Raw genomic sequence first — 19,299 nt, 5'->3', positions numbered from 1 at the left:
CATCATTCACACCAATAGCGTCGCTCAGGAATCTTTGCTGCAAACCTCTTTAAAGACTGCCCGTCAGGAATACACGTCTGTGGAAGCTGTTTGCCTCTGGTGCTCCTTGGGATGCAGCCTTTTCCTTCCTGGTGTGTGTCACTTTGCATCTGTCCAAGTGTTTCTTTCTCCCCTTGTCTGTCCCCTGTGACTGCCGGGGCATCATTAGGCTCTTGGTGTGCATGTCTCTTTGGGGGCAGTTGACCAGTCCCCATATGGGGTTTGTGTGCACTGCTGAGCTTGGGCTGGAGAAGGAGATGAGGGAGCGCGTATTCCAGATGCAAACACTCTTTGGGAATTTCCATCATACGCCTTGCCGTGCGTCTTTTCGTCTTGACAATCCTGGTCCTTTTCCATATGAGTACGCATACTTTTCCTTTTTGAGGGGCCCACTTCCTAGTCTCGGGTGCAGGTGTGGGCTTTGGCAGGCAGTGAGGTTAAAAAGACATAAGACACGTGTAATTGCTTTAGAGTAAGAGGCTCAGTCCCAGGGAAACCAAACATGGTCCCGAAGGCAGAGGAATTTTTAAATTCACCCAGCGCTATAGCCCTGCTGCTGTGAGTCAGGCCCAGCATGACATGCAGGCTCCGCGCAGCTCGTCAGGAGATGTTCTTTTTAGCAAAGAGCAGATTTAATATCTGTAAGTGTATTGTTTTCTTATGTTGGGCACAGGCAGCCTTGCCTCATTATTGTCCAAGAAATTTCTCAGTGGAGACTCCTGTCCAAGGGAGTGTGGGTGATCTTTTTCTGTTGTGTTCTTTGGAAATCTCTGGCAATGCAGGCATGATGGCTCTTCAGTAGGCAGTGTTCACTCGGTCTAACATGTAGTTTTGGAGGTAGCAGTATATAGCAGGCTCTTCCATGGGTTGTCCACACGGGAGGCTGTGCAGAGCCAGGTCCCTGAACCAGGAATGTTTGGGGCGGCCAGGGGAAGAAAAGGTGAGTGGTTTGTGCCACCAGAACTTTTATGTGCTAGAAATATGACCATGAAAACGATACCATCTTATTGATCCTGTGATTGGCAACAGAGTCATTTGCAAAACTGAAAATATAAGAGGGAAAGTTGCAGAAACCGTCCGTCCAGTTCATCCACAGGGAGGTGGCCCCGAAGCAGTGTTTGTGTGCAGCAGGCCTGCAGGCAGCATGCCAGCCACCAAGGAGGGTGGCTGGCACATGGGCTTCGGGGTCAGTCAGACCGTAGCTCACGCCCTGGATTTTGCCAGTGACTCACTGTATGTCCTAGAGCAAACCACTTAACCTCCCAGGGCCTTTGTAACCCCATCTGTAAGATGAGACGTGATGCGTCCTCCCAAGGTGGTTGTGGGGCATGTGCTAGAGACCCAGGGATCATGGTCCTCATCTCCAGTGCATTCTGGTTCCCCTCCTTGCTCTGGGCTTCTGCTGCTGTGCTGCTCCAATTGTAAACATGGAAATACTCCAACCCCAAATGCAAGTGTTCCGCCAGAAGGACCACTCACCTTTCCTTTGAATGAGGCAGTTTGCCTTGAGTTTCTGGTTGGAAACAGAGATTGTGGCCTGATGAGCATCTCCACATGGGCCGCTCTCTCTTTGTACATCATCACAACTGCTTGGGATAAAACAAGGAAGCGTACCCAAGGTGCATAGCTGTTCAGCCGTGGAACCTCTCTGGCTCCAGAAAGCCCTACCACTCAAAGGTCGTGAGAGAGGTCTTGGGCCATGGAGATCTCCAGAGATGGCAGGGAAGCACCTGTTGTGACTTCTGGTTTCTTTCCAGAAGTAAAATCCAGGTAAGACCTCAGTGGGAAGAAGCTGTCCCTTCATCCTGCTTCTCTCTAGGCTCTGATTGGACGGAATGCTTCACTCATCTCAGGTGTGACTGGGAACCTGAGATCCTGGCTGCATACTTCCCTGGGATCGGGGGGTACTGGCTGGCATTTTAGGGAACCCATGGCCACCTTGGTTACTAATGAGAGCAGCTCCACCTGCCTGTCGACTTTTCTCTGCTACACAAGCGCTGCCATAAATCTCACAGGTGTCCTGCCACCAAAGCCCCAGGGAGGCTCTTACGTAATCCAAGACCGTCTATCCTCCTGTGTCACTTGATTTAAGGCTGACAGTGCCAGAGTTACACTTAGTATTTCCTACCGGCCTGTCATCGGGTCTCTAGCGAGACACTCTACCACAGTCTTCTCCCTGAACGTTGTAGGTCATGATGCATATATCAGAACACTGTCCCAGGTCCAGTGTCACTGTCCTCACACAGACGAGAGACAGTAAACCCGAAAACCGCCTGCCATGTCAAGGTATGAGCGTTGTCATTAGTATTGTTGATATTAATCACAGCTACCGCTTATTGGGTGCTGTGTGTCATTCTGGGCACATTACGTACGTTATCTGTAATCATTGAAAACCTTGTAAAGCGGGATTTTTTAGGTCACATATTTACCTATTTAATCATCTGTTCCGTTCTTACTTCTACTTTGAGACAGAACGTACATTTAGAATATCACACACACGCGACGTATGGTATGACTGACGACTGACGTGAACACACGGGTGCCACTGCCCAGAAACAGACCATTGCCAGCTCTCCCTCCCAGAGGCGACCACTACCTGGGCTCTCTGACATTTACCTTCCTGCTTTCTCGGTGGTGTCACCGTCCGTGTATACGTCCCCAAGCAAAGTCATCTAGCTCTGCGCGCCTTCGAACTTCATGTTCTATCAATATATGGAATCTGTGTTGTTTTGTACGTTTGTTTGTTTTGAACTTGGCTTCTTTGCACGACGTTATGTGGGTGAGACTGCTCAGTATTTTTGCGTGTAGCTCTCCTTCCCTTCTGTGTGGCATCATGCTTCAGTGTGTGAACAGTCCCCTGCTGTGTGGCCCCAGCACGGTGCCGTCATCCATCACTGCAGATGGATCTTTGGCTCGTTTGTCTTGTGCTGCTCTTACGAGCTCTGCTCCTGTGCACTGTCTACACGTGTGCCCTGGCGTGTTTGTCTGTGAGATTGTCCAGTGTAAACACGCCTAGGGAGGACTTGCAGGGCCGTGGGGTGTGTACACTTTGGCTGCCCCGGGTGACGCCCAGCTCTTCTCCAGAGTGGCTGCACCAGGCTATACCAGCAGCAGCTGGTCCACACCCGCAGTATGAACATTTAAGAGTCGCCGCCTGGTGGCCATGCACTGCCTTCTGTATGTGGTTTCCTTTCCTTTTTGTGATCGTTAATGAGGTGGAGGCCCTTTTCATGTAGTTTTTGGTCATTTGGCGCTCTCCTCTCTCTCTCTCTCTCTCTCTCTTTGTATATTGTTCAGTACTTTTCCATTTTTCTTTTGGTTGGTTTTGTTCTTGTTTTCAGGAATTCTTTATATGCAGTTGACTCTTGAATAATGTGGATTGGAACTTCGTAGTCCATTTACATGCAGAGTTTTTTCAATAAATACTGCATGTGTTATCCTTACTATTTTAAGTAACATTTTCTTTTCTTGAGCTTGCTTTAGTCCAAGAATACAGTGTGTAATACTTAACACAGCGTGTGTTATTCAACTTATGTTATCAGTAAGCCTTCCAGTTGATGTAGGCTCTTAGTAGTGCAGTTTTTGGGGAAGTCAGAAGTTTGTGGATTTTCAGCTGTGTGGGGGTTGGCACCTCAATCCTACATTATTAAAGAGTCAACTGTATTTTGGGTGTGGGTATGTTTTGGTCACATGTTGTAAATGCAATCGCTTGCCTCCATGGTTTTTCCCACTCTTTAGGATGTCTTTTATTTATTTACTTTTAAAGTTTTTATTTATTTAAGTAATCTTTATACCCAATATGGGTCTCAAACTCACAACCCCCAGGATCAAGGGTTGCATGCTCTTCTGACTGCGCCACCCAGGTATCCCCCATTTATGATGTCTTTTAAAGTTCTCAAATTTAAGGGTGGCGCAGCCGGTTAAACATCCAACTCTTGGTTTCAGCTCAGGTCGTGATCTCAGGATAATGAGATGGAGTGCCTCATTGAGCTCTGCTTTCAGTGCAGAATCTGCTTACAATTCTCTCTCCTTCTGCCCCTCCTCATTGAGCATTCTCTCTCTCTCTCTCTCCTCTCTCTCTCTCAAACAAATTAAAAAAAAAAAGTGTTCTTAAGTTTAATATCATTAGAAAAAAGTTTTACCCAGAGTTTTAGTTTTTATTACTGTCAGGCAGGCTTGCTGGACTAACCTCACTCTCACAGAATGAGGAAGGTGATTATCTTTCTTATTTGGCTTCCCAAGTGTAGTGGGGTGCCGACTGTGCCAGGCCCTGCTCTGGCTCGGTGCAGCCACAGATGATCCTGTCTGGTGTGAATTCTGCTCTCAAAGGGCCTCAGCTGCAGGGAGGAGGATAGGCAGGGAACAGTCGCACTGGAGCAGGATTAGCACCCCAGGTTTTACCAGATGCTGGTGGTGGGGGGCAGACGGTAGAGGAGAGGGGATCTCCCGTCTTCCTGGAACTTCGAGAAGGTTTCCACGGTAAAGGTAGAGGGAATAGCCCGGGAGCTTATCTAGTGAACATTTCCTCTCTTAGGAGCTACAAGACAATGCACAGGTAATTTTGGTAACTTGAGGATAAAGGAAATGTTGAACTCATTAAATTTGGCTGAAATCCGTGAAACATCTGTGTCGTCGTCTTTCAGAGTAAAGGAGATGCATTGTTTTAAGTGGGGCGGGGAGATTCTTTATTATCATCCCCTGACTCATGCTTTGGGGATCTAGGATTTGAGGCTGTGCTTAGAATAGGTGGGTCAGCGCTGAGTACTACCTTTACGGAGCTTCCCTTTGGCCTGCTCTCGACCTAGTGCCCCTGGTTTGTGCCATCCCCAAGAGGGAAGCAGAGGGATTTCAGCACCCTTGCCTTGTGCACCCCGGCCCCAGAAACCAAAAATGTAACCATCCTTCAGTTTTTCTTCTTGGCCTGCATGACTAACACTTTTGTTCTTTGTAAATCCTGGGGAGATTGTTTTTTTCTTGTTGATAGTATTTGCTTTTTATGGTTAATTTTCTGATTTTTTTTCTGCCATTTTCTGCTATAATATCCAACTCTGAAAATGATCACAGCGATAATAACAGTCAACATTTATTAGATGCTTGTGGTGGGGGGCCAGCCTCCAGCCTCAGGCCTGCAGACATCCCTCCATGAGCAGGCTCCTTGGGAAGGTCACAGGCTGCACGAAGAGGGAGGCTTCTCTAGGAGGGAGGAGGGAAGTCGGGGTGACACCCCACAGGAGGGACTTCTGAGGAAGACAGGAACAAATGTGAATGTACAACTTGATTAAGTACAGCAGTCGTAAGCCTGATATGTCTTATTTCTCACAACAGACTTGTACTCTCTTTCTTGGCATCTCATTTAAACTGTCAGGTAGGCAAGGGAAGTTTGTTTTCCCATTTCACAGATGTGGAATCAAAAGCAAGGGGTTTTGATGACTTGGCTGCGGCGTCCCCACTGATTAATGGTGGGGTCAACACCCTCCATAACTTGCAGGGTAGTAATTCTAAGTGTGAAGACACCTGGTGGAGACACGTGTCTCCTAAAGCCACCTTGCTGGCATATCCCACGGTGATGTGGTGGCTGGCTGTCTCCCGCTGTCTTCTCAAGCCCCAGCATTCCCTGCCCAGGAACTGGCCACATTTCTCCCAGCCCACCGTGGTGCCTCTCAGTTTTAGAAGCTGGTGGTTAGATCTGGGCTGGTGGTTAGAGCTGGGCTGCATTATGTCCAGGAAATCCAAGAATACCATGCTGTGCCTCTCCTGATGGAGCACCCGGGGGAGATAGTTGTTTAGGAAATATTGGCAAACAGGAGATCAGATCATCTCTTTATTGCTGACTGGGCCTGGATCCCAAAATCCAGTGCCAGCCAACCAGTCAGGCTGGGAAACTGTGACACTCTTGGTGACTTCCTTAACCGCTGTGCACCACAGTCTCCTCATCTGTAAGATGGAGATAACATTCATATGTATCATAGTAGGTGGTTGTGAGACTTACAGGAGTTATTCCACATAAAAACACCTGAGAACCACCTGGCCTCTGTCCCCCTCAGCGTATGTTAACTAAAACAGTCATAAATATCATGTTTGATTGCATTTCTTAAGAACTCCAGGGTAACACTGAAAAGCAGGCGTGCCTCGTAGGTGATTCATTTTATTTTTTGGCCACGGTAAGAACTTGGGATGTTTTGTTTCATGTGAACTCTGCTCTTGTAGCTGCTTGTATCTTCCTCCTGACTTTTGGGCAGATTCTGACCTGAAAACTCTCAATAAGTAACTTCTCTTTGAAGATCTAAGGTCATTTGCTATCTGCAAGCATCTGACAAGGTTTCTGATTTAGTTTGCCTAGATAGCATCGCATCTCTGCAGTTGACATCTGTGCCCCCAAACTTGTGTGGATTCAGAGAATCACAGATCTCTCTCTCTCTCTCTCTCTCTCTCTCTTTCTCTCTCTCATTCATCACTGTATGCCCAGGGTGAGAGCACTGTTCTGGCAGTAGGATGGTGGTAGGTGCATGCTTCATAAATGCATCTCAAGACTTGGTAATATCAATAATGCAGCCAGACTTTGGCCAGTGGCGTAGAAATGGCATCTGCTCTCTCCTTTGCCTCTGTCCCCATCCCTGCGACGGCCCCAGCAGAATTCCCTGCTCAAAGGTGGCAGCACTTCCTCACAGGTCTGAGCTTGTTTTGTTGGAAAGGCCCACATGTGGCTCGGTGAGCACAGTTAGTTACAGGGAGAAGATCCTAAACAAGCTCGGTGGTCAGAGATTTCTCCGAGAGATCACACTGAGCCCGAGGCAGAGTGGTGTGTCTCTCTGAACCCTGGTTATAGGGAGCAGGGGTTGGAGGGGGTGCTGCTGTGACCCCCCTGCATCTACCGAAGGCTATGATCACGGGCTGTCCAAGGCTGTAGGAGAATGTGTCCTCATGAAGTGAAGATTGGGCAATCTTTGGAAATGTCTCTTCCAGCTTTAAGAATTGAAGATTTGGGTAGAAACGGGTGGTCAGTCTGTCACAGTTGGACTCACTTGCACATTTTTTTTTTTTTTTTTTTTGTCCATCTCACGTTTTAGCAGTTTTTCTCATCATTAGCAATTCTCCCGAGGAGCGGGCATGGGAATACAAGAGTTGAAACTTCTCAGGAGGCCGTTAATCTGCGCGGTCCCAGGGAAGATGAGATTGGCTGTAGAGGACCATGTCTCACTGTGGTTGCCCCCCCCCCCCCCGCCTGTCATGCCCACCGACTACTCAGTGCTGGCATTGGAGCATTTTCAGAGGTCCTTTTTGATTTCCTTTGTAAATGGTAATGTTCCAAAAATAATTTCATAATATTTGCCTAATTAGGAGACAAAAGCACTTGAAAATGTTTTAGCTTCTATTTTGACTTTGCAAATAATCACATATGACCTCTTGTTCTCTGCTCAGTACATAGATGAGAGAGCCCAGTTAATTTTTGCCTTTGTTCCAAGTCCTCTTGTTTAATAAATCCTTGTGGGCTGAGCCACAGGGTTCTCTTACACGGAGGGCCACGTGTAGCACATGTAGCGTGTCACAGAGCGTCCCGTGACCAGAGGGTGGCCTGTGTACGGTGGAGTCTGTGGGGAACGTTTCAGGCCTTCTCACAGGATTGACTTCCTTGTGTCTGTCTGAGAACAGCCCTCCTGGGAGTAATGTCATTTCCTTTATAGGCCAGACTGGCACCTTTCTGTGTGTTGGTGTGACAAAGAGGGAGCCAGGTGAATTCTGGAGAGGTTTCTGAGGAAGCCTGGACGCGACTCACTAATTAGTTGAATAGTAAGAGGAGAAGTCTAGGACGATGTTTCAGGTTTCCTGCCTTTGGGTCATGAACTGATTTTGCAGGAAAATAGTGAGTCTGAAATTGTGTACATGTATCTCAAGGTGCCTACAGAGCATCCCTGTAGAGGTACCTGGAAGATAGTTGAAAATTCCTATTAGTGGTTTGGGAGAGGTCACAACTGGATATATATCAAGCTGTCAAAATGATCCTTGGAACCACAGCAGCACAACACACAGGCCTGAGGACAGAACCTTGGAGAAGGCCAGCATTTCCTGTTGTCCCATCCGAATCCCCTGTACTGTACCCAGAGGTGCTACCACAGTGGGCGGCTCCATCACTCCATTGCTGCAGGCTAGCAAGCAAGCTGCTCATGTTCCCCCACATGGGCCCTGACTGCACCCCTGGGGTTCCTGTAGCACCCTGCTGGACAGTTGTAGAGCACATGGTCTGGAGGGATACTGATGCTGTCCTGAGTGGGAGTCAGGGCATGGGACGTGACAGTGATCCAGATGGCCATCCGTCCCTCACCTGATGGCCAGGTCTCACTGGGTGCCCCAGGGGCCTCAGCAGGCCCCCTTTGTTCCCTACCACTCATTCTCAGCCCCCCAAAGCAATGCGTGGTGGCAGCAAGGCTGCGTAACCCATTGCATCCTTGAAAGTGCTTGTCCTGCCCAGGTAAGGGGTTGGAAATAGATTTACCAGGTGGATTTCCCTACTGGAGAGCAGCAGTGGGTGGATGCTTGTGTATATGCACGTGCTTGCAGGCAAATACTGTGGAAGAAATGGTTTTGTTAAAGAAGCAAGCACCTCAGGGGATTAATTGTGAGGGGAGCTACTTTGAAAGACATTCGCTTGAGCAAAAGAAAAAGGAAAATGAGAAGTTACCGTATTGCTTTTGTGTTATATTTTCTTGCACAAGAACTGTACATTCTGGAGCAGACACATAAGAAATGAAAGTAGCCCAACTGAGCAGAGGCCCTTCCTACGCTGGGGGCACCTCGCACGGTCACTTGGGTGCTCCCTGTGCGTCACTTGCGTGCTCCCCGCAGAGGCAGGACTCAGCATCCCAAGGTTACATTCACCCCCCCACCCCCCCGTTCCCCTCTGGAGCGCATCCCCCAGGGGGCAGCCTGCTCATCACAGGCTTTGGGGATGTCAGTCGCCCCTGGGGTGGGAGAGCAGTGGAGGAGGACTTCGGGGTGAGTGGCGCCTCGTCCGCTTCCTGGGGGCTCCCCTAACCCCTCCGCCTTGTCCCTGCAGCCTTTCCGCTGTGCCCACTGCCATTACTCCTGTAACATATCCGGCTCTCTGAAGCGGCACTACAACAGGAAGCACCCCAACGAGGAGTACGCCAACGTGGGCACCGGGGAGTTGGCAGCCGACGCGCTCATCCAGCAAGGTAGGCAGCGTGCCCCTTGGGGGGGCTGGGACGTCTTCCGCGGCCCAGTCCCGACGCCTGGGCATTTGGTTAATTCTCCGTCATCATCACTGGCTCCACCTCCCCCATCCCCACTGCAGTGTATCGGCATTACATCTGAAATATGGAAAGTCATCATTTACCCACAGATTTTGCCACTGCCCCCCCCAACGTCCAGCATTGCCTTCTGTTCTTCATCTCTCTCTACCTTTCCTTCACATGTGAAAGTTCGTGGCTAACATGAACATTCTGTTTTCTTTTAGCACACAGTCTCCCTCATTATAACTCCCCGGGGCTTTTTGTGATCTAGCCCCAGGTGGCAGTACCCCATTTTAGTTAGCCACGCTCCTTGTTGGACATTGCCCGGTTTCCAGAGTGTTCTTTTATTGCAACTACTATAAATAATGTTACGGTAAATGTATTTATAGGTGAGCTTCTTTCAGTGATCCAAAAATATTTGTAGAATGCTCAGATTACTTACTCATCCTGAAAAGGGTAAACCATTTAGAACATTTAAACTGAAGAGAATGGATGAGGGGCGCCTGGGTGGCTCAGTCAGTTGGGCATCTGACTCCTTGATTTCAGCTCAGGTCATGATCTCAGGGTCATAAGGTCAAACCCCACGCGGGGCCTGTGCTGAGCGTGGAGCTGGCTTAAGAGTCTCTCTCTCTAGGGGATCCCTGGGTGGCCCAGCGGTTTAGTGCCTGCCTTTGGCCCAGGGCGTGATCCTGGAGTCCCAGGATCCAGTCCCACATCAGGCTCCCTGCATGGAGCCTGCTTCTCCTTCTGCCTGTGTCTCTGCCTCTCTCTCTCTCTCTCTCTCATGAATAAATAAATAAAATCTTAAAAATAAAAAAGTCTCTCTCTCTCCCCCTCTGCCCCTTCCCCTTCTCTCTCAAAAAAAAATGGATGAAAGCCGCTAATATTTTTGAAATGTACGAGAGATATTTTTTGCTGCTTTTTTCAGTAAATGATTACATATTCCCATTTGAGAAGGTTTAGCTCATGTGCTGTTGCCAGAGAAGTGCCGTTGTATTTATATCTACGTTTCACTAAAAAAACGATAGCCCCATACAGTACAGCAGTTTTTACTACTTCCTGAGTGCTGTGACTCTTTGAAACCAAAGACGGTTTTAGAAATCTGCCCCCACTAAGCATGGATGTGGGCCGGTTACTCTGCAGCAGCTGCTGGTGCTCTGAGTTTCCTGGTAGAACACGAGGCTCTGCTCGTTGGAATCGCCATGAAATGCATCTTAATATAAAACAAATGAATTGATTGAATCCTTCTGCACTTTGGGTGACAGGGCTGATGTATGGAAACAGGTAACAGCCTAAAAACTTGGTGATTTTAGAGCCATTCCTCTGGGGTAGCAAGGGGGCGTGTGCCTTGTGTTTTAATGACCGTTTTGTGGAGCTGCAGACCAGGATGGTGCCGTGGGGGCCTCACGTGCCCCCCTCCTTTAGCTGTGTATTTGGGCAAGTTCCACAGCCTCTCCAGCTCAGGGCCCTCACCTAAGAACAGAGCTGCTAGCCGTCACCTCACGTGATGGCAGACGGGGTCAAAGGAGAGACCACCGAGTGGCACTCAAAACTTTTTCATTCTTTTTTTTCTTTTTTTTGCCCTCCTGAAAACATCTAAGATCTCTAGAGCCATTGCATCATCTTTGATGACCCCCATCAGGAACCACAGAGGAGAGAATGGATTGCCTTAGAGTCACAGTAGATTGCTGGAGAAGCAGCCTAGACATTCCTTTTAACATTCTTCACACTGTTGGGTTGGATTGGCAGGAAATAGACCTCTACTGTGGCTGTTGGGACAGATGTGGGGCTGATGGATGGTCTTATCACTGCTCTCCGCTTGCAAACTTTCATCATTGCCTCGCAGAGAATGTGCTGGTGCCGAACTGTTGCCTGCCCTGTTTTCTTTTAGCCTCCTAAGACGGTCATCAGCTGGCATTCCCTGGCAGGGCCTGGCTTTCAACTTTCCTCTCTGCAGGGGTATTTCTAATCTTTCTTCTGTGTGTGTGTGTGTGTGTGTGTATACACACCTGTATATATTTCCAGAGCCCCCTCCAAGGGACATATTGAGTAAGGAAGCAACATGTCTCTTGGCTCATAAGAGACCTTGCGCCATCGTGTTGTGGTGAGAGAACAGTGTCTGAAATCAGGTAGCTGGTTGGGTGTGAACACAGCTCAGCAATCCCAACAGTACGAAGCTCACACTGGTCCTCTGTCTGGGAGAAGGAAGGAGGATGGAGGCAAAAAAAATGAGATGGATACAGTCCCTGTGTTTGGAATGCTGGGTCCTCGGGAGCCAGTGGATTTCTTTCATTTGATTAATTTCAAGTGATTCCCCCCTGCCCCCCACCGTTGGTTTTGAGTTTCTCTTCTACTCACTCATCAAAAAATATCTTCATGGAAATTTATAATTTCTGGTTTGATATAGAGGAATATGTGTTAGAATAACATAATAACAAGCCATGAACGAAATGTAGGTCTTGTCCACAAATGCTGCTACAGCTTCCCTACACCGAGTGCACGGGCTCCTTGTCCATCAACCGTGTGTAAGTGGCATCGTGCCAGGACACAGGCAGAGCCATCAGTTGTGGACAGAGGTTCTCCTGTCCTCAGCGCTCAGGGATATGGGAGGGATGTCTGCGTAGGGAAGGGGCGTGCAGGAAGTAGGGAAGGGGGCCTAAAGGGCCGAGATGTTTCTGTTCCTTGTCAGTTTCTGGGGGAAGGTACCCTGGTGGTCTCCATGGAGTTCGGGTTATTTTCAGTGGACTTCAGAAACCTCCTGGGATGGCAGCTGCTCAGGGCACCCGCTGGAAGTGTTTGTAAATGTTGACCTCCCAGGGCCAGGGAGAGGGGAACATGATTGGCAGCATTTGCCAATGTCTGTGTGTGCATCTCTCTCCTGTGGCCAGTTTTCAGCTACTAGTGTGCTGGGGACTGGAAGCGGTGTACACAGCCAGCTTGTGAGCAGGTTAAAGCCAGCTCCAGCCCACCTCTGGTCCTCAGGGCTCTGGGGTGACGCTGTCAGCAATGTGTCTGCTGGGCCCCTTCCGGATGCACCAGTTCTCTGAGAACTCTGGTGCTTTTTGGTAATTAGACGTGTGCTGAATGCTATGTAAATGTTTTATTCCCCGTGTATATTTGATGTCCTTCTGATCATTTGAAGGCAGATTAGACAATCTCTTGCTAATTTTCTTAGCCCATTACTTACTTGTTCATTAATATGGATTGGAGACATTTTCCCGCACAAACACACATTTTCATGTCGGATTGCTGCAGCGGGCCTGCCCATTTTTCCTCTTGAAATATGCCTGATTAAGCTAGCTCAAGAGCCGGTTCCCTAGATCACAGGTTGAGAGGCATGAGATCCTTTGGCGCTAAGCCTCACAAATCATTAGCTCGTTCCTGAGCTCACAGCAGGATAGAGATGGGACTTCACAGGCTGCTCATTTTCCAGTGACCTCAAAGTGGTCCTGCAAGTCACTCCAGATTATTGGCGTGAGCACACAGACAGGAGTCAGATGGACCTGGTGCCGGGATGTCTCAGCACAGTGGCCCTGGGATGACTTACTTAACTTCTCTGAACGTTGGTGTTACACATCTTCAAAGAGGAGGGGCTCACACTTGCCCAACAGCTCTGGAGATTAGTTATGATTCTCTAGGGTCCCAGATTGTGCCCAACACGTAGCACTTCATAAATGACCCAAATTTACCATCAATGTATTCCCACGTTTCCTCTTCACCGTGTATCTCTTGAGCTCCTCGTGTGCCCAGCATTGTGCGGGACACTGGGATATGGTGGCATTTATCACTTGTACTGTGTGGGCTAGGGACGAGGCCTGGGGAGCTCCTCCAAGGCTCCATATTCTGACTCTAACAGGACATGTGCGTTCCTCCCAACAGTCCCCACTTTGCTCACAGGAGGAGAATTCGCAGCTTCTCCTTAGTGCTGACCCTTCTCCCAGGCCCCACTGTTAGAGGGCCCTTGAGGCAGGGGTAGTGGTCGGGATGGGAAGCAGTGAGAGGAGCAGCCTTCATTTGTGGCATCTGCTAAAATCTTGGCGTTGTTCTGCACTACTACATGGGAAAAATGTAAATGTGTGCACGGGTGCACCTTGGATGCATTTCCATGTCTTAGTTTTTCACACCAGATTCAGGGAAAATAGCATAGAAGAAAATCCAGAAACTTTCCGGTAACACAAAAGTCATTTATTTGATTCTGGGACATTTGAATTTTAAAATTGTTCTTCTTAGGGCCCAGATTCCATACATTACTGGCAGATGATGCCAGTAACGTGAAGTCATCACGCATGTTATTGGTTGTTACGTTATGTGTTAATTTGTCTCTCACAGAGGCCCTGTGAGGTCGGCATCATGGTTCCTGTGTTAAAGTGAGGAGGGATGATCAGCCCAGGCGGCAGTGAGAGCAGGTGCCGAGCCACACCCAGCTCTGGATTCAGAGTCTGGATTCCTACTGCTGCTGGGCTGACGCCCCTTGACATTGGTCTCAAGCTTGCACTTGCTAAAGAGGAGGAAAAGGAGGAAGCAGTATGGTCCTCTTCTGGGGCAGCAGTTGGTTTGCATTTGCTGGTGGTCACGTGATGCTGTGTCAAAAGGTCACACACACAGGGTGCTGTTGACTTTTTCTTATTTCTTTGTCTCCTGGTCTAGTTGCTCATCTGACCAAGGCTAACTCTGGGACCTGCCCCGCTTCAGTGCTTCCCTGTGGTCCAGAGGATGCCAGATGCCAAGATTTTGGGGAGTGTATGAAGGGAGCAGGAGGATGGTGGAGACTTGCCCAAGCTCTTGCTTCCCAGGTGGTCCTCCCTGAGGGTTGGGATGCCAACCTGACTAATAAGAAAATACACTTCATTTCTCTTTTGCTCTTTTTCCTTACACTGTTTTTCTGGGAAGTCTTCTGGGAAGCAGGGCAGGGGTTTGAGAGAGATTCAGATACTGTCTGACAGCGTGCCGTGCCCCTCTACCTGCTGCTTGCAAGGGATTCAGATTACGATCCCGAGTGCATTTCCTGGTTCTGAGTTGGGGCTCTGCTTGGGTCCCGAACAGGCACTGAATTAAGAAGTGAGAATGTTCACAAAGTCCAGTTCCACATTTTCCTACTTAGTATTGTCTCTCAATTGCTCTATATCCACTTTCCTTTGATCATTGAGGCCATTTGTTCCACTTACTGTTTAGTGCCTGTCTTAGCCTCTCACTGCAGCTGTAACAAATTACCTCAGACTTGATGGTGGTTTTAAAATGACACAAATTCATTATCTTACGGTTCTGAAGGTCAGACGTCCAAGGTAGGCCTCACAGGCTAAAGTCAAGTTTGCTAACAAGTCTGAATTTCCGAAGTCTCCAGGGACAGTGGGTTCTCCTGCCTTGCCCAGCTTCCCGAGGCTGCCCACACACCGTGCCTGGTGCCCCTCCTACCCGTCCTCCTGGCCAGCAGAGGCTGTAGAGGCTTCCTCCTGTTGCTACTCCATGACCTCCCCTCTCCCTCCTCTTTGTAAGGACCCTTGTGATTACCTTAGTCCTGCCTGGATAATCCAGAATAATCTCCCCGTCTCAGGATCCTCGATGAATCACAACTGCAAAGTCCCATCTTGCCATGCGAGGTAACACTCCCATGTGGCAGGAATAAGGATGTGAATATCCTTTATCCCCCTTTTTCTATGTTTATTTACTTTCCATTATAATAAAAATCTCACATACTGTCTTTGTTGTTTATCCATGCACATTCCATTCCAGACGGCCGGCTCCTGGGGGCCAGGATCCCCACCTATTTAATGTAGGGTCACAGTGACGATAGAGCCCAGTCTCTTTACAAGTAGGTCTCCACAGATTTTTTTTTTTTTTTCGGTGTTACCCAGGCATCATTCACAAAGCTGTAAGATCTTTAGGATTCTCCTCCTCTCATCAGCTAACACATTGTCACCTCACAGGTTAATCCTTTCACTGTTGTTGAGAACGTTTAAGTTCTACTCTCCTAGCAAACTTCAATTATCAGTGATTGTCACCATGTTTCCCGTTAGACCCTCCAACCATATTCATTCTATAACCACAAGTGTGTATTCTTTACAAACTCTCCCTGTTTCCTGTCCCCCAGCTCCTGGCAACCATTTGTCTACTCTGTTTCTAGGAGTTTGACATTTTTTTTTTTTTTTTGGATTTCCCATATAAGAGATACCATGCACTTACTTGTCTTCTCTGCCTGACTTACTTCACTTAGCATAATGCCATCTGGTTCCATCCATGTTGTTGAAAATGGCAGGATTTCCTTCCTTCTTGTGGTTCACTAATATTCCTGTGTGTGTACACACACCACGTCTCTTCTTTATCCATTCATCTATTGGTAGACACTTAGGTTGTTTCCCTATCATTGCGGTTGTGAATCACACTGCAATGAACATAGGAGTACAGATACTGCTTTGGAATTCTGTTTTTTCATTTTCATTCGATGTCAACCCAACAGGGCTGATGGCTATATCATATGACGGGTGTAATTTTAATTTTTTGAGGAACCTCCGTACCAGTTTCCATAGTGGCTGCACCAGTTTACATTCCCATCAATAGTGCATGAGGTTCCCTCTTCTCCATGATGTGAATATCTTTGGGGGTCCATTATTCTGCCTACTGGAGTGCCCTCCTCCTTTTTTTAAGATTTTACTTATTTATTTGACAGAGAGAGAGACAGAGAGAGAGAGAGGACAGACAAGGGGAACAGCAGAGGGAGAGGGGAGAAACAGGCTCCCCACTGAGCAGGGAACCCAATGTAGGGCTTGATCTCAGGACCCTGGGATTATGATGTGAACCAAGGGAAGATGCTTAACCAACTGAATCACCCAGGTGCCCCTGGAGAGTGCCTTTTTTTAAAGACACAAGCTTTAACATTTCACTTCAGAGAAAACAGACTTTAGAGTTTTAGGAAATGGCTCCTGGGTCACATGAGCAAGTGCCAGATTCAGGTATCTGATTGCCCAACCCAGTGTTCTATGTCACTCCAGGACTTACCGGTATTGGAAATGAAATTTAATTTTTAATAAGGTCACCACCACAAAGGGGCAAAGATATTTTAATGCCTAAAATTCTTCCAGAACACATTGCGTTCCAAAAAGACCAAAAGGTGCCATAATCGATTTTTAAAATTGTTCCTAAAGTTCTTTGTTTTTGCCTGGTTCATCATGCCTTCTGAGGAAACTGATTTGGGGGTTTGTGGTTTTTATGGTGTGTACTTTATAATATCAGTGCTGCAAGTAAGTGCACCAAGTCTTCCCATGACCTTTATTGTTCATTGCCTAAGAATGTGATGAATTGAACTAGAAATTAATTTCTCTCAGCTTTGATGTCAATTAAGTGGCATATTTCTGCATTTAGTCTCGACTACATATTTCCAAAGTGGTGTTCCTTAATTAAAGGCAATGTGGCAAAGGTTGAAGTTTTAATTAATGTGGGGCATTATCATATTAGTTTTAATTTAAACATAATATAAGGATGTTTTCCTCCCTAAATTAGTTTCCGTTAAAGAGTGCCCCAGAAGGAGTGTTTAATTTCATTTAGGTCGCTTTTGTTTGCTGCCTCTTTTTAGTCTTTATAGGAGGAGCTACGTCAGTTGAACCAAAGGAGAAGGCAGAGGTTCTCACACCTTAGAGAGTTTTAAAAGATGATCATAGGAAAATACGTTTTAGATGATGGATAAGTGATAACAAGGGAAGCTAAAAACTAAGTTTAATTATCATCTAGGTGGGAAAGAAGAAGCCCATTTGGTTTGGCTTAAAAAAAGAGCTCAGAGTGTGTAAGTTTCAGAAAATAAGCATCTGTTTGAGCTGCCTCCACTGCGGAATGTTCTGGAAGTTCACAATTCCGTCCCCTGTCTCTGGACCTGCGTGCTACTCTCCTGCACCCTCCCAGCATGGGGAGGCTGTAAAGCAGTAAGCAGAAGGTGCACGGGGATGTACTGCTGGCCTTCTGGATCGGCTTCCTTTTTTGCTCATAACTGTTTGGGGAGCCACTCAGCACCTCGGGTGACAGGAAACCCCAACTACAGAGCAGTGTGCCGACTTGAAACTGATTCAGGAGATCACACACATCACACTTGCATACTTGTTGTGCATCCCCATGAAATTTGCCTGTTTATTATCCAGTTTGTCGAGACAGCCTCATCATCAGCACAGAATTCCTCTCCTCCCTCCTTCGTGCCCCAGTGAGTGAGAAATAAATCTCAGACCCCCCAGGAGGTCGCAGGAGAGCACAGCAGCTCTGACAGAGACGAGACTCAGGCAGCAGAAAGGCTGCCAGCAGGATCCCCTGCAGCGCCCAGCGTGCAGAGAAGGGGATGAGTGTGGTCAGTGCCAGAGGCGGAGAAAGGAGTCCTGAGACCAGGACCATGCCTGCCAATTCCTACCTTGAGTCAAATTGAGAATGTCTGTATTGGTCTCAGAAAGGTGTTGGGGGGGAGACAGGGTCACAGGGGTGACAGTAAGGTCATGCAAACCACAGCAAGGAGCTGGGAGTTTATTCTGGGTCTGATGGGAAGCCATTGGAGGGATGTGAGAGGTGGGATTTAGTTTGTGTCTTTATTTATTTTTATCGATTTATGTGCCATGTAGTCTCCTTTTCCCTCTGTGCCCTCAGGTGGTTTGAAGTGTCCCGTGTGCAGCTTTGTATACGGCACCAAGTGGGAGTTCAACAGACACTTGAAGAACAAGCATGGCCTGAAGTTGGTGGAGAATGAAGGCGATCCCAAATGGGAGGTAACTTTTTGAATATGGTATTGATCTTGACATTTCCAGGTACAAATGACAGACCAGGTGGGTCCAGGTCCAGGACACAGACAGTGGTTCCCCAGAGGCTTGGGTTTTCTGGTCCGGAAGCTAGGAAGTCTTTTCAAAGCCTATCTCCTGTCTGAGGGATGAGACCAGGACCATGCCTGCCAATTCCTACCTTGAGTCAAATTGAGAATGTCTGTATTGGTCTCACCAGCGTTGTCACTTCTGTGATTCCCCAGCCCAGAGTTTCAACTTTTGCCTCTGAGGGAAGGATGCCAGGCAGTGAGTATGTTGTGAGTCCTCGCCAGGCAGACTAGGAGGGGTTCCATCTTCTGGTTCTAGGCCCTCCTATCCTGCTGAAGGCACAGGTTCCCACCTTCTGTCTGTTTTACCCTTGGGTGTTAGAACCAGTCCCTTGGCTGGAAACACTCGATGTGATCAAAGCCGGTAGCCGTCTATCTTTTCAGGTATCAAGCGTCACCACCATGGACTAACTGCAGGCGGGGTTTCCCAGACTCAGCATTGCTGACATTACAGTGTTCGACATGATAATTGTTTGTTGTAGGCATTATTCTGTGCATTTTTAGTGATGTTTAGGATGTTTAGTAGCATCATTGACCTCCACCCCTCAGCTGCCAGTGGCATCCCCAGTTGCGACAACCGAAAATGTCATGGACATTGCTGATGTCTCTGGGAGTCCAAATCATCCCCAAATGAGAACCTCTTATCCGAGGACTTTCTGAAGCATCAGAGCATACGGTGATTAAGAGTCAGGGCTTTGAAAAAAATCCAACAGCACGTGGAAAAAGTAAAACATCATGACAGTGTGAGGATAATTCCAGAATGCAGTTCAGTGGGAGGGAATATTTTAGTATAATCTATCATCGTAGAACTGGGGAAAAAAATGAAGTGATTATCTTCACACGTTCAGAAAAAAGCACTTGACATATTTAAGTGTCTGCTGATCAAACGCAGTCAGTAAAGTACAGCTGGATGAATATGTCCTTAAGGTAGAAAAACACATCCCTGCGTCTCGGCCCCACCAGCATCTTACTTGGTGACGGAACCCCGGAGGGTAACTTGTTGATCAGCAGCAAGATGAGGTTGCCCCAGGAGCTCTGCTCTTGAACATCGCTTGGGAGGCGTCAGCCAGTGTGTCAGACAAGGCAGAGTAAATAGTGACATTAAGAATTGGAAGGGAAGAAATAAGGTATCTCTCTGAAGATGGCAGGATTCTATTTTTGGAAAATCCAAAAGAAGCAATG

At 47.8% G+C, this 19,299-nt stretch overlaps 1 protein-coding gene across 9 annotated transcripts in view; it reads left to right on the top strand.

The window, feature by feature from the left end:
- The window catches only part of ZFAT (zinc finger and AT-hook domain containing), a 193,841-nt gene that overhangs the window by 140,650 nt on the left and 33,892 nt on the right, over positions 1-19,299 (top strand). For all 9 annotated transcript variants that reach the window (XM_072774597.1, XM_072774595.1, XM_072774600.1 and 6 more), the window contains 2 exons: positions 9,092-9,230; positions 17,901-18,019. In XM_072774597.1, the coding sequence (XP_072630698.1) occupies positions 9,092-9,230; positions 17,901-18,019 (258 nt within the window). The remainder of the gene's footprint in view (positions 1-9,091; positions 9,231-17,900; positions 18,020-19,299) is intronic.

This window comes from Canis lupus, chromosome 14 (genome assembly GCF_048164855.1).
Source record: "Canis lupus baileyi chromosome 14, mCanLup2.hap1, whole genome shotgun sequence".
Lineage (NCBI taxonomy): Eukaryota > Metazoa > Chordata > Mammalia > Carnivora > Canidae > Canis > Canis lupus.
The sequence above is the reverse complement of the archived record's forward strand: the minus strand, read 5'-3'. Positions and strand labels throughout refer to the sequence as shown.